The 15,646-nt window shown below is 40.2% G+C and overlaps 1 protein-coding gene across 3 annotated transcripts in view; it reads left to right on the top strand.

Annotated features, from left to right (window-relative positions):
* The window catches only part of Egfl6 (EGF like domain multiple 6), a 79,437-nt gene that overhangs the window by 28,148 nt on the left and 35,643 nt on the right, over nt 1-15,646 (top strand). For all 3 annotated transcript variants that reach the window (XM_074064391.1, XM_074064390.1, XM_074064392.1), the window contains exons 2-3: nt 6,359-6,471; nt 13,031-13,123. In XM_074064391.1, the coding sequence (XP_073920492.1) occupies nt 6,359-6,471; nt 13,031-13,123 (206 nt within the window). The remainder of the gene's footprint in view (nt 1-6,358; nt 6,472-13,030; nt 13,124-15,646) is intronic.

Here is a 15,646-nt window from a genome sequence, read left to right as displayed (position 1 = left end):
GTTACTTTAAGGGTCTGGTCAATGAATATTATGTGCCCCCTATGTGTTGGCGGTATCTTGGTTGGCAGAAAAAAGCAGTATTACCCGATCCTTGGTGTCACAAAAATCCGGAGTAATTGTTTGAAATCGTGCAGGTCAAGATCCCAGGGTCTGTCAGCTATCCACCATCTTCCTCCCCCTATTTCTATGGAGGCTGTTGCATGCATTGCAAAATCCTTGATATTTCTCACTCCTTGAAATCCTTCTATGACTCTCTGGAGACTTAGGATGGACAAAATGTTTCCCATGGCCACTGGCATTTTCTTTCTTATCTCTGCTTATCTACCTGCCCCTTCTCCATAACAACATTCCTTCCACCTTCCTCTTCCCTTCCTCTGTTCTAAACACACATCTCTGTCTATGCTCCAATTTTCTGGCCACCAACCTCCATGTCGTTAGTAACTGCAGTTTTGGCATAGGCTGTTTTCTCTGCCTGGAATATCTTTCCTACCATACATGTTTCTCACACTTCACCTGGGTTACTTCTGCCAGTGACAGAGTTCATTTTCCTCCAGAAAACCTCACCTACCCATCCCAACCTAATAATTCCTATATCATCCCCTAGTCCCTGAGAACTCGCCCCTTTGGCATAGTTCATATGTTGGAATATATAATTATTTGTTTACTTTCCCATCATTGCCCATAGACTCTAGCTCTTTTTTCTCATATACTGCCAATAGTCTCAATGCCTAGTACAGTGCCTGACATGCGAAGTTACCTAATATATTTTGAGTAGACAACTGGATGGATGAATAATTTGACTTATAACACCAGTGGATAGTATCAACTCAAGATGGATTAAGGACTTAAATATCAGACCTGAAACTCTGAAGTTACTACAGGAAGGAGCAGGAAACACTCTGGAAAAAATAGGTATAGGCAAAGACTTCCTCAACAGAACCCCAGCAGCCCAGCAACTAAGAGAAAGAATGGACAAATGGGACTACATGAAATTTAAAAGCTTCTGCATAACAAAAGAAATGGTCTTTAAACTGAAAAGACCATCCACAGAGTGGGAGAAAATATTTGCCAGCTATACATCAGACAAGAGACTGATAACCAGAATATATAGGGAACTTAAGAAATTAAACTCTCCTAAAATCAATGAACCAATTAAGAAATGAGCAACTGAACTAAACAGAACTTTTTCGAAAGAAGAAATTCAAATGGCCAAAAAACACATGTAAAAATGCTCACCATCTCTGGCCATAAAGGAAATGCAAATCAAAACCACACTAAGATTCCACCTCACCCCTGTTAGAATAGCCATCATCCAAAACACCACCAACAAGTGTTGGTGAGGATGTGGAAAAAAAGGAACCCTAATCCACTGCTGGTGGGAATACAAGCTGGTGCAACCACTCTGGAAAAAAATTTGGAGACTTCTTAAAAATCTAAACATAGACCTGCCATATGATCCAGCAATCCCACTCCTGGGGATATACCCAAAGGAATGCAACCCAGGTTACTCCAGAGGCACCTGCACACCCATGTTTATTGCAGCGCTATTCACAATAGCCAAGTTATGGAAACAACCAAGATGCCCCACTACTGATGAATGGATCAAGAAAATGTGGTACTTGTACATAGTGGAATTTCACTCAGCCATGAAGAAAAATGAAATCTTATCATTTGCAGGTAAATGGATGGAACTGGAGAACATCATTCTGAGTGAGGTCAGCAAGGCCCAGAAAACCAAAAATCGTATGTTCCTGCTCATATGCAGACTTTAGATCTAGGGCAAATGCAGCAATGCTGTTGGACTTGAATCACATGACAAGGGGAGAGCACATACGAGAGATATGGGAACAGGTAGAAAACCCATAACATGAAAGTGTTTGATGTCCCCACTCCAGAGGAACTAATACAGAAACCTTAAAATGACAAGTTATCATGAGCAGGGGATCAGGAACCAAGGTAAAGATCAGTAAGAGTTAAATCAACACGGGTTGTAACACATGGATACATGAAAGCAATAGTAGGAATCTCTCTGTATAGCTATCCTTAACTCAACTAGCAAAAATGCTTTGTCTTTCTTATTATGCATATGTCCTTTCTTCAACAAAATCAGTGAGGGCAGAACAGGACCTGCCTGAAACTGAAGAGGGGACGGGGGGAAGGGTGGGAGAGGGGGGCAGGGTGGAGAAATGACCCAAACAATGTATGCACATGTGAATAAATAAACAAAAAAATAAATTCAAAACTAGTGAGAAGGGAAAAAAAATAATAATAACAGTAGAATACTTAGTGTTTCTTGACCTTAGTTTCTTCATGTGTAAAGCGATAGGTTGGAACTAGATGATATCTAAGGTCACTTTCTGTAAGGTAAAATTCTATAATAATCTCCCCTTACAATGAAAACTAGTTTCTATAAACATAAAAAGATAAATCACATGAGAACTGTGGCAGTCACGATAATGTATTCATAGACTTCCAACTTCAGGAAGCATAATTGACCAAGGGCCCCAGTGACTCCATTCCTGGAAATTCATCATAACTATTAAGTAAGGCTACAACTCCCACAGGCCATTCCCACCAAAAATAGAGCTTGACAGTGATACTAAAGCAGACCCTTTTGTGGGAAATATGGCTGTACTCTGAATATTCTTAATGCTACTACTAGTACTAATAAAAACAATCAGTTCGGGAGAATTTACTGTGTTAATCACTGCTCAAAGCCCTTTGCATATATTAAATTTCATTATTGCAAATACACTTAAGGTAAATACTTTTGTTATTCATATTTCAAAAATGAAATGGGGTTATAGAAAGGTGAAGTAATTTGCTGAAGGTCACAGAGTATATATATCCAGAATTCAAACCTAGGAAGGAAACCATAGTCCAATCCACCATGTTACACAGCTTTTCAACACCTAGAGTTGATTCTACTCCTTTCTAGAAGCACTCTCCTCATTTGGCTTTTTTGGCACTGCACTGTTCCCCTGAGTATTGTGTGTGTCTCTTTCTGAATTTCCCCCTTTCTTGGCCCAGCTCTTATATTCTGGTTTCCTTGGGTCTCTCCCCTAAGTTTCCTTCTCTTGCTACACTACATGTCCTCCTGCAGCTTCAGTAACCATCTACTGTAGATGATTCCCAAATCAAGTTCTGCTTCCTAAACTTCTGACCCAAACAGATATCCAATTTTCTACTAACATCTCTTCTACCTAATGCTTGTGGGCATGATGAGTGCTCAAAATCACCATATGCCAAAAACAACTCATCATTCATTCCAGAAACATGGCACTGCCATCTACCCGGTAGTGCACCACTCCCACACTCTGCACCCAACTGAATAGAATATAAGCTCCATGAAGACAGAGGAACAGAATGAGTGCAGTCCAAAAGGCAAGAGATGCCATGCTTGTGTTTGAAGAACCTGTAGCCCATTGGAGAAAGGGAGGGAGGGAGGGATTGAACACAGGTCAGGGTGCCAGCATGGTCAGGCCCCTCTCCTATGTTATGGACTTCTCAAATTAGCTAGCACTCTTGCCTCTTCTTATAAGAGAACTAATACCATCCATGAAAGCTCCACCCTCATAAGCTAATTACCTCCCAAAGGCCCTACCTCCAAATACCATCACTTTGTGATTAAAAATGTCAATATATGGAACTTTGGGGCACAAATATTCAGTCAATTGTACCATATGTTCCAGCAATACTAGTCCTAGTTATATACCCAAGAGAAATGAAATAAATTTTCACAGAAAAACTTGTGTATACCAATGCTCACAGAAACATTATCCATAATGGGAAAAGGTGAAAACAGCCCAAGTCCATCAACTGATGGATGGATAAACAATACATGGTATATCCATACAATGATGTATTATTCAGCAATAAAAAGGAACAAAGTACTGTTATGTACTACAACATTAGAGTTTAAAAAGACAGACACAAAAGCTACATATTGTATGACTCTGTTCATATGAAATGTCCAGAACAGGCAAATCCAAGACAAAAAGTAGATTTGTGGTTGCTAGTAGATGGAGGGAGGGGAAAATTCAGTTAAACATTTCTTTTGGGGATGATGGAAATATTTTGGAATTTAATAGTAGAGATGGATGCATAACACAGTGGTAATCCTAAAAACCACTTTAAATGGTCAATTTTATGGTAATGTGAATTATTAATTAATTCTTAATTTTAAGAATGCTAGTATAAAGTAAAATTCATAAGGACATCACTGTCTGGACTAGCATTTATTTACTCAGCACACTTTCTGTCCAGTAGTCGGTGGCTGTGTCTTTGGGCACTGTTATTGTTATTCATTGTTATTGAACATAGGTCCAAATCATGTTACCCCTTGTAGAATTGTTAGTAATATGTAGATTAGATTATGGTGGGTGGCTGCATTACTTCTCAGTCAAAGCTCTTTCTCAGGCCTCTGGGCATAGCTCAGTGATAGAATGCTTGCATGTGAAAGGCCTTGTATTCAATCCCCAGCACTGAAAAAAAGAAAAACCCTCATTCTCAGAGGATTTTAACAATATTCACCATGCTGTCCTATACTGTAGTGTGTCTGTTCACAACTCTAAACAGAAGAGAGCAAGCACCACCTCCTCACCATCTACTCTATGTGCCTACGTCAGTGCTTGGAACACAGCATATGCTCGATGGTGCTTAATGGAAGGCAGTTTTGCCTTCCAAGGGATCTTTTGCAATACCTGGAGACATTTTTGATTGTCACAACTGAAGGGATGTGTGCTACTGGCATTTATAGAGTCCAAGGATGATGCTAAATGTCCTATAGTGCACAGGACAGCCCTGAACAACAAAGAATTACTCGTCAAAATACCAGTCATGTAGAGGTTGAGAAACCCTTTTCTAAGTGGTTGAGTGAATGGCTTATGAATTCCTATTTTAAATGAAAAACTAGTTCTTTTCCAGAAGAAACAAATAATAAAATCATCCTTGCATTTTGTGCTCTCAGTTAATGAGATGTCCCAAACCATATCTTTATAGCTTTACACTGAGAAACAGTTTGTAGGAGAAGCAGACCCTGAGGGAAATCTACAAGGTTATTTAACTATCTGACCTTGACTAAGATATTATTAACTAGCATAAAATCCAGTCTTGTAGCAGAAAGCACCTGGTAAAATGTACATTCCTTGTCTATTAAAGAGCCAGGAAATATTTTATAGTGCATTTAATATGCATGAGGAATATAAACTACAGACTTCCACAAAATATGCAACACAAGTCTTTTCTTCCAGTCTGATAGCAAGCCTGGTTAACACAGTAAGTAGGTTAACAGGCAAGGAGTTTCCTCTCTGGCAAATACTTAAGGTATTTGCTTAGGGACAAGGGGCTCTCTCTTCAGATCTCTAGATCAAGGGATCAGAAACCTACAACCTGCTGACCAAGGCTGGGTGACCCCATTTTTACTTAATCCATGAGCTAATACCAGTTTTTGCATTTCTAAATAATTGACAACGAACCAAAAGAATACTGTGTCACGACACATGGAAAGCATATTAAATTTGAATTTCAGCATCCATAAATAAAGTTTTATTGGAATAGTCATTCCCCATCTGTTTACTATTTATTGCCAATGCCCACTTTCGCATGTAGACAGGGACCTTATGACCCACGAAGCCTGAAATGTTTACCATCTGACACTTAAGAGAAAATGTTTGCAGACTCTTGCTTGATAGTTAAAGAGTTTAGCAAATTGTGTTTCCAGGAGACCATGTGGAATGAAAGTGAACCCTGGGCTGGAATCCCCAGTATCCAGCTGTACTGCGGACAGGCCTCTACTCCATGGTTCTGGAGTTTTCTCCCCTGTAACATGAGAGCTTAGCAGAAAAATCTCCAGCTCTTAGCCATCCTTAGTGTGTGGTGATTTCAGTCTGTTCAAAAGTTCCCAGGTGGCCAATGAGGTAAAAGTGCAGAGCTCTTGTCTGGGCCAAAACCACATGACCAGTGAGTTACATTAGCATACTCAGCACTGAAACAGAGCCAGAACTGGAAGGCGGTTGTGCCAGTACAGAGCAGATTTAAGAAGTGGCACTCTATCAGGTTGAAAAGAATACATTTTTGGTCACTTTTATGTACCCTGGCTTTATAGGTTTTATAAACCAATTCTTTGAACCCTGAGGAAGAAGGAAATGGACAAAACTATTGAGGAAGGCTGGCAAGGCATAGGAGTAGAGGCTACCAATTCCAAAATTCAGGTTTTCAAAATGGAATCTAGCACTTACCTCAGGTCTGTTGGAATTAACCAGGTATTTGACATCTCTCCAGTTACTTTAGTAGCATGGAAGAGTCTCTATTGCCTTTTCTGTTTTCTCAGTGCTAACATGTGGTTCTTTATCCACAGTCCAAGGAATCATGGGTTATTGGCACTGGCACACCAACCTGGGATCTGTCAGTATGGAACAAAACTGGCCTGCTGCTATGGCTGGAAAAGGAACAGCAAGGGAGTCTGTGAAGGTAATTTTTATAAAAATTCAGACCACTCTGAACTTGGGTCTGGATCCTTAGGTTTTATCTGTGACACCATAAGCTGCCAGTGGATTTCCCAGGTAGAGACATGAATAACTATCAATATTCAAGTAAAATCATTACCAGCGAGATCTCGTCCCACCCAGAATTTGACTGACACCATCATACTAGACATGATTTATTTTAGATGACTATGTGCCAATTATTTCTGTTACTGGGTTGTTTGGCTTTTTTAATTTGGAGAAACTGAGATTAGCAAAAACCAGGCCAATTAACTCTTTTAATGATAGTTTTCCAACTTGATTTCTAATGAAATACACATTTTTTTATGTTATTGGTTTGGATTTTTTTTTATATTTTTTATTGTTTTATTATTCATATGTGCATACAAGGCTTGGGTCATTTCTCCCCCCTGCCCCCACCCCCTCCCTTACCACCCACTCCACCCCCTCCCTCTTCCCCCCACCCCCTCAATACCCAGCAGAAACTATTTTGCCCTTATCTCTAATTTTGTTGAAGAGAGAGTATAAGCAATAATAGGAAGGAACAAGGGTTCCTGGTTGAGATAAGGATAGCTATACAGGGAGTTGACTCACATTAATTTCCTGTGCATGTGTGTTACCTTCTAGGTTAATTCTTTTTGATCTCACCTTTTCTCTAGTTCCTGGTCCCCTTTTCCTATTGGCCTCAGTTGCTTTTAAGGTATCTGCTTTAGTTTCTCTGCGTTAAGGGCAACAAATGCTAGCTAATTTTTTAGGTGTCTTATCTATTCTCACCCCTCCCTTGTGTGCTCTCGCTTTTATCATGTACTCAAAGACTAATCCCCTTGTTGTGTTTGCCCTTGATCCAATGTCCACATATGAGAGAGAACATATGATTTTTGGTCTTTTGGGCCAGGCTAACCTCACTCAGAATGATGTTCTCCAATTACATCCATTTACCAGCCAATGATAACATTTCATTCTTCTTCATGGCTGCATAAAATTCCATTGTGTATAGATACCACATTTTCTTAATCCATTCATCAGTGGTGGGGCATCTTGGCTGTTTCCATAACTTGGCTATTGTGAATAGTGCCGCAATAAACATGGGTGTGCAGGTGCCTCTGGAGTAACCTGTGTCACAGTCTTTTGGGTATATCCCCAAGAGTGGTATTGCTGGATCAAATGGTAGATCAATGTTTAGAGTTTTAAGTAGCCTCCAAATTTTTTTCCAGAGTGGTTGTACTAGTTTACATTCCCACCAACAGTGTAAGAGGGTTCCTTTTTCCCTGCATCCTCGCCAACACCTGTTGTTTGTGGTGTTGCTAATGATGGCTATTCTAACAGGGGTGAGGTGGAATCTTAGTGTGGTTTTAATTTGCATGAAATACACATTTTAAATATTAACCACCTAACCAATAGGCTTTGGCCACAAAAGAGTAAGCTTTTTAACTTAGAGATTTGCAATTCAATTATTTAAGCTCATAAGGCCAGTTTCTAAATGATGCATATATTCTTTTGTATAGATTGCAAACTAAGGAACCCTAATTTTCCTTGGATATTTTCTCTAAGATGATGTGTTAGAAGCTCTGAGAAAGGCCTCTGATAATTTCAAGAGGATTGAGATGAGCAGACATGAATATAGAGTTTTGCCTTCTTTTTTTTTCAATATGACTTTCCAAAAGGACCAACACCTATGGTGTAGAGAAATCAAATCTACATTCCTCCAAGCTAACTGTCTGAACAGGCACGTGTTCTTTCAGGGTAGGAGTCTGTTCTCTCTATCCCTGTGTCCCCAGTGGGTAGCAAATGCCTGAACCTCAGTCCGTTATCTGTTCAGTAAGATGATATAAAACCGTTAAAGTAACTTTTAGGTATTTTAGAAATAACAGTGCTACCTTCTTCTTGCCCCAACTTCCTTCTCTCCCACTGGCCCAAAAATATCTGGATTGACATATAGATAAGCAAGGGCAGACCTTGATAATACCGGAATCTATGAACCAATGGAAGACCTGGATACCTGCTTCCACATGCTCCGTATTATACAAATCTTAGCCATCATAGTTCCCTTGTGGCGAGATGGCAAGAGCATGAGAGGCTAGAAAAAATGAAAATCATCATTGCCTACTTGCCCACTCTTAGAGCACCTCCCCACTGTGACATGTGTTGCTTAAAAGGGCGGATCCTCACCCTGATTGGACCAATACTGTCATGGTCAAGGGCATCGTGAACTGGACAGATGTGGGTGACTTTGGACAAGGTAGGTAAGCTCATGGAGGCTCCATTTCCTCCTCTGCAACCTGGAGAACATGGTACCTTTCAGAGCACCTACAGCGAAGCATTCAAGAGTGTGCTCATTGCTAGCACAAAACAAAAATACCTCATAAATTACCATCAGCTCAGAAAAAGACTAATGAATCTCACCACAGACTTCTGTCCATTAAAGCACCAGGTGATAGGAGCATTAAATGTGGCTTTATTCTCTTTCTAGTCACAACATCACATACTTATTTGAAGTCAGTCATGTAGAAAGGGGTGAAAGTCACAAGAGACACGTGATTTGGAATCTCTTACAGTCTCACGAACCTCAGCACCTACTGCCAATAAAACTTCTAAGACCCACATGCTGCTTGTGAATAAATGAGGGCAAGCTTTGGCTTCTGCAAGGGCTACTCGTTAACTGGATCAGAGCAGTTTGGCCACATATCCACAGCCAATCACATTCTCAATACTTTTGTGGACCACAGGCATGAAAGAATTTGAAGCAAAATGTTAAAAGATCAAGCACAGAGGGTTTAAGCAAAATGTTCAATGTGCACATTTTGCAAGCTGGAGGGTGTCAAATTGCAAGATTTTTCTTTCTAAAATCTGTATCATATTTTATCCAATTTGCATAGTCTTTCATGATGGTAAAGTCGTTTGTTCCTTGAAGCACCAAATAGCAAGGGTAGTTAGTCCCTGATTGCTAGATTTCTGATTTCTAAGCCAGCCAGCATGAGGGCTGTGCAGTAAGTAAACACACATCAACCTGCCTGAACAAGCAGAGCCAGACCCTAGGCTGAGAGGGCCTGGTCCACACAGGCCTTTTCCTCCATTCGTCTGTCCCTCCTTTGTTTCTCTCAAGGCCCTGCCTCTGTGCGTGCTGGAGCTTTCCAACTGTTGGTATCTACCTGGTCTAAATATGCTCCCAAGGTAGTTTGATCAAACTCCATATCATAAGTCTTTAAATGATGTTACTTTAGTGAGATGGAATAAATTGCTGTCCACCAAGAAATCTCTAATGAAAAGTTGCAGATGGAAGAGGCATTTGGGGGAAAAGCATAAGAGAGTTTGACTTTGTGGAGAGCTCACTTCAGTCTCTGGCCAGTTTAGACACAAACTGAATTTTTCTTTGCTGTGGATTAGCTGTTCAAGTCACATATCCAAAGTTACTATAAATTGAAAACATCTTGCTGAAGTTTTGACCTTAGAGCAAGGGTATTATTCACCATTTCTCCTATGTGCTATTTGGCATTTATCCTGGGCTTTCCTGTCTGGATCATGTTGGAAATCAGTTTCCAGGGAGCAATCAGAGGTCTTTGGGGCTTAAAAACATCTGAACTTAAAGCTGCATCACCAAGTACATATCCATAACAAAATAGAAACTGGAAATTAAATTCTAACTCTTTTGTCTCTAAAAGTGGAAAAATTCCACTTCAAAAGCATTTTCCGTGCCTTCTCAGTTATGATTTCTCCAGGGACATAAAATATTCCCTCATTAAAAGTTCTACATCTACTACTTTATTCATTATTTTAAAATATTTGCATGGGGATAGAGGTAATGTCTATAATCCCAGCACTTAAGACGGGGAGGCAGGAGGATCCTGAGTTCAAGGCTAGCCTGGGGTACATAGTGAAACTCTGTCTCAAAAAACCAAGGGTTAGAGGTGTAGCTGAGTGGTAGAGCACTTACCTAGCATGTGTAAGACCCTGGGTTCGATCTCTAGCACCACAAAACAATTTGTATAGGTAGCATGTTCATAACACTGTATGAAACACTGCAAGAGAAACAATGATGAATGTTTAAGTCCTTGTCCTGAAGACACTTAGAACCAATTAGTAGATAGAAATTAAGAATAGAAGTCAAATAATGCCTAATTTTTTAAAGAAAACAAAAAACTGATCAATTACACAAGGAAAGGCCCACAAAAGTTCTGTGGGATTCTCAAAGTTAAGTAGAAGTTCACATGTGGCTGGAGAAATCCGTGAAGGCCTGTGGAAGACGGGGCCATACAAGGTGGTTCTTGAAGGATGGGAAGGACATCAACCATTAGGGCTTGGGGAAAAGATACCCCAGGGAGGGATAGCAATAGACAGAAAAAGGAAGAAAGCAAAGGATGAGTCTAAAGAATGATAGGCAATCTAGTTTGGCTACTTTATTATGTCTAGGAAACAGTGTAAACTAAGACTGGAAAAGAAGGTGAAGACCAGATCATGGTGGTTTTGACTTGCTTATGGTACCTGTCCAGGATTCAGGAGGCAGCAAAGATTGCATGATGACCCTGTGCAGCATGTAGCGTGATAAGAGCTTTGATAAAGAGTACTTTAATGTTGTGTGTAACGTCAGGATTTCTAGGAGTAGAGACCAAGCAGAAGACTGTCATACAAATATTCCATTACAGAGTGTTCTTAGGGAAAATCTATGAGGCAGTAAGAGAGAGCAAGGGGAAAAACTAGGCAGAAACATAGTTTCAGAAGTCTCACTTCCTTCTCATCCCACAGGGAATTCTGGGGTGATAATTGCACCAGAGTTTGGCCTGCCAAGAAAAGGAACTAGACTGTTAGACTCCTGCATCAGTGAAGCATGGATCACAGGCCATGGTGAAAGCAAGGAGAGAGAAAGGTTCAGTGTAATTCCCCAGGTATCTTTTGCAAGGTGGTTTCTATTAGCTAGATAGATAATAGCATATCAAACAATGGATATTTGTTCTGTGAATGAATTGGTGGCAGAAACAGGGCTAGGGTGTTATAACTGACTGGCTTGAGGACAAGAAAAAATAGAGACAACTGAGATGAGATACTGAGTCGAAGTAACTGGGAGAAGAATGGTGACATTAATGAAAAAACAGGGTCTGGTGAGCCAGATGCCAGTGGTTCATGCCTGTAATCCTAGCTACTTAGAAGGTTGAGATTGGGAGTATCAAGGTTCGAGGCCAGCCCAGGCAAATAGTTTGGGATACCTCCATCTCCAAAATAACCAGAGCAGAATGGACTGGAGGTGTGGCTCAAGTGATAGAGTGCCTGCCTAGGAAACATGAAGCCCTGAGTTCAAACCTTAGTCCCACCAAAAAAACAAGGTCTGGGATTAAAGATTCTGTAACAACAAGCTTGCTTGGAGGTGGACCCACTTCGAGCTGGGGAATTGATGGGCAGAGATGTCAGCAGAATTCCTAGACAGTTGCTTGGTGACTCGTTACTACTGTGGCTATTTCCTGATCTCCTACTAGATCTACGCATTGCTGAGAGCCCTCAATCCACTATGTGCCTCCTTGCTCTCGTTCACTATTTTTTCTCCTCCACCTTTCTTCTTTTAGGGTCTTCTCATTTTCCTATTTACTAGTTTTTCTCTTCATCCACTCCCTGTGAGCCAGATTCAAATTAGTCATCACCTTTAACAACTTTTTCTTGCCCCAAACTCAATTACAACATCCTACTCTATTATTTCTCCTACCACTTTTTTCCCTGAAACAAAGATCTCCCGAGTATGTACTTTGTGTCAGGTGTGGAGATAGAGAAGCAAATAATAGAAAAACAAATCCTGCTGTTGTCATGCCTCCATCATCATTCATCGCTATCTTCATCATCATGCTTTGAGTTCCAATCCTTAGGGCTGGAGGTGGGACCTCCCTGCTTCCACCCTGTGAGTTATTCAGGCTGACTGATAACGCATAGTATTTAAAAGATTTTGATCATTCAAAGGAAAAGTAATAAATTTTTTTAATTTCATAAGAAAACCATTAGAGAAAATATGCAGGGGATGGGAAGAAGCAAGAGACAGAGAGGGAAAGGAACTTGGCACTTGCTTCAGACTTATTGTGGGGTCTCTTCTCAAACTTTTTTTAGTACTGGAGTTTGAACTCAGAGTCTTGTACTTGCTAGGCAGGCCCTCTGCTATTTGAGCCATACACCAAGCCCTTTTTGTTTTAGGTTATTTTTCAGATAGGGTCACAAGTTTTAGTTTTTCCCCGGGGGCAGGCCTCTGAGAGGAATCCACCACTTGGCCAAACAATTTATTAAATGTTGCAACATTGCTGACTGGTCTGGGAGACTGTTTCTCGAGTATCACTGGAGGTATAACAGTACTAAGCAAATAAGCACAATAAATTAGCACTCCTTGGTGGGTATAAAGGCTGATCACAAAGAAAAGTCTGCCCAGCGTCTGAAAGGTGAAAACAGACTAACGAGAAAGATCATCCTATGTATATCCACAGTGAATTCCCTGTCAAGCAAAAGGCTTCACGTGTGCATATTTCACCATGTCAACTACCTCTGTTCTTTTACCATCGGGATTTCTTTTCCTTTCACAGCTATGTGTGAACCTGGATGCAAGTTTGGTGAGTGTGTGGGACCAAACAAATGTAGATGCTTTCCAGGATACACCGGGAAAACTTGCAGCCAAGGTCAGTACACCAGCCTAGGCTCGTAAGACAAATTTGATCACTGAAAGATGGCCTGTAGGATTTCTTAGGTTATTGTAGTTGAGTCTTCAAATGTATCTGGTTTCAGGATGAAATCTTTTCAATCAATCTTTTCTCCTTGATAAGTATAAAAAATTTGAAGTTTTGTCAATAAAAGGCCTTTTTTAAAATAATTTTTTTGCTGTGCTGGGGATGGAACCCAGAGCCTTGAGCTTGCTAGGCATGCCACCAAGCTAGATCCCCAGTCTATTGGTTTTTTTTAAGACAAACTAAGTAATGTATTTTTTTCATTTAAAAAAATCCAACAACAGAAAAAGATATAAATTAAAAAGTAAGAGTCTCACTGGGTGATGGTGGCTCATACCTGTAATCCTAGCTACTTGAGAGGCTGAGATCCAGAAGATCTCAGTTCGAGGCCAGCCCAGGCAAATAGTTTGTGAGACCCCCCCCACCTCCAAAATAATCAGAGCAAAATGGAAATGTGGCTCAAGTGTAGAGCACATGCTTTTCAATCTCCAGTCTCACCAAATTCTTATTATAACCATAGTTAATGATTTCTTCTGTATCCTCAAGAGTCCTTTTCTATGACCATAGAAACATCAGTATTTCTCATAAGTATCTTTACCTGTCAGCACAGGCAGGGCTACATCATACTTGCTAAGGCCATGTCCCAGTTTTGGTTTTTTTGTTGTTGTTGTTTTTGGGTTTTTTTTTTTTTTTAGTTTCTAGTGTGAAGACTATCATCACTTATGAAGCAAATACTTTATTTAACCAGTATCACTTATGCTGTCTCCAATCTCTTGCCATTACAAACTCAAAAATCATCTACTTATATCCTAGCGCTCTTGAGTGAGTATTTTGTGGGATGAATACCTAAAAATGTAATTGGTGGATTAAATAGTATGCATATTTTATGTTAACTGATACATTTCCAAAGGCGATTTGTGACCTTTGTCCTAGGCTGTTTATCTGAAGACATTGAATAGTTTATTTATAATATCTACAATAGTAGTTCTCAACCTGGATGATTTCATCTTTCAGGGAGAGTTGCCAGATAAAATACAGATGGCCATTTACATTTAAATTTCAGATAAACAACAACTAATTGAATAATACATGTTTGTTCCAAATATTGTTTGGGGCATACCTATACTTTAAAGTATTTAGTCATTTATCTGGAATTCAAATTCAACTGGGACTGTATTTTTATTTACCAAATCTAGGAGCCTTACCCCAGGGTACATCTGGCAGTGTCTAAAGACATTTGGAGGTGGTGCTGGTATCTAATGAGTACAAAGCAGGGATTCTACTGAACATCCTACAATGCACAGAAAAGCCTCTACATCAAAGAATAATCTGGACTCAACTGTCAACAGAGGTTGAGAAGCCCTGGCATGAACAAACTTAGAATAATTTAGAAAGTGTTCCCAGTCCTATAATAAAGTTGAGTAAAGAGCAGCAAATCAAGTTTAGCTTATTCTTAAGCTGCCAGAGTTCTGGAAGGGAGAGTGAAATTTCAGTGAAGGGCAGTACCCACTCCACTCTACCATTCCCAGTCCTTGCTGCCAAGCCCAGACGTTAGCAACGTACACTGAAGCAGCCTTTCTTTGAGCTGCCAACCCTGCAACCTCTGAGAAAAATCTCTGAATCTCCTCTGTCCTATCCAGCATGGAGATCAGGAGCCCCAGCGGTGCTTCTTAGAACTCCATCCAACTGCTTGAGAGAGGTGCATCATAAGTGATAAGTCAGCTGTATCCCTTACGGAGGTTTCACACCAGAAAACTTGCTTTTCCATATGTTTTGGATTCTATACCAAGATACTTTGTCAAGAGATTTGAAATAGAAATCATGTTTTTCATGCCAGTTTTCAAGTCCCAGGAAAATATAACATTGAGGGAATGGTCCAGTTAGCTCAAATTTTAGGATTGTCTGTCTTCTCCCCACAGCCTCCCTGCCCCATGGCAGCCTGAGTCAAAGTCCACATATATCCATTCATGGCAACAGGCCTCAGCTCTCAACTGATGTCTTTCCTCAAAATGCTCTGTCCACAGATGAGTGAGTCATCTCTAAGTGAGGGCCAAGTGATGGGATAGTCCTCGGTTTCCCAGTATGTCCAATCAGCATTTTTTCAATTTCCCCCTTTAAAAACAGTTAAGGTATGTGAGGAAGATGGTAGGGTAGAGGAGACAGGCAATGGAGAAGGGAGTTTCAAATGTCCAGCTGAGGTATTAGAAAATCTCCATATAAGGATCTTTTTCAGAAGCAACAGCAGCCACTTCTTTATTTTCAAGGGCACACATTACCTGTTCCTGTGAAATTTGGTGGTTTTCTCCTTTCTGTATCTTCCTTGGGGGAGTTAAGATATGAAGTCCCTCACATATGAGCACATTCCCAAAGACCACATCCTTTACTCATAATCCTTTTTAAAGATTTATTTTCCTCCTGTGTCATTTTTTATTTTAAGGAAAATATTACCTGGTCTTAATGTTTAAACTGTTTTTTCAG

Source organism: Castor canadensis, chromosome X (assembly GCF_047511655.1).
Source record: "Castor canadensis chromosome X, mCasCan1.hap1v2, whole genome shotgun sequence".
Classification (NCBI taxonomy): domain Eukaryota; kingdom Metazoa; phylum Chordata; class Mammalia; order Rodentia; family Castoridae; genus Castor; species Castor canadensis.
The sequence above is the reverse complement of the archived record's forward strand: the minus strand, read 5'-3'. Positions and strand labels throughout refer to the sequence as shown.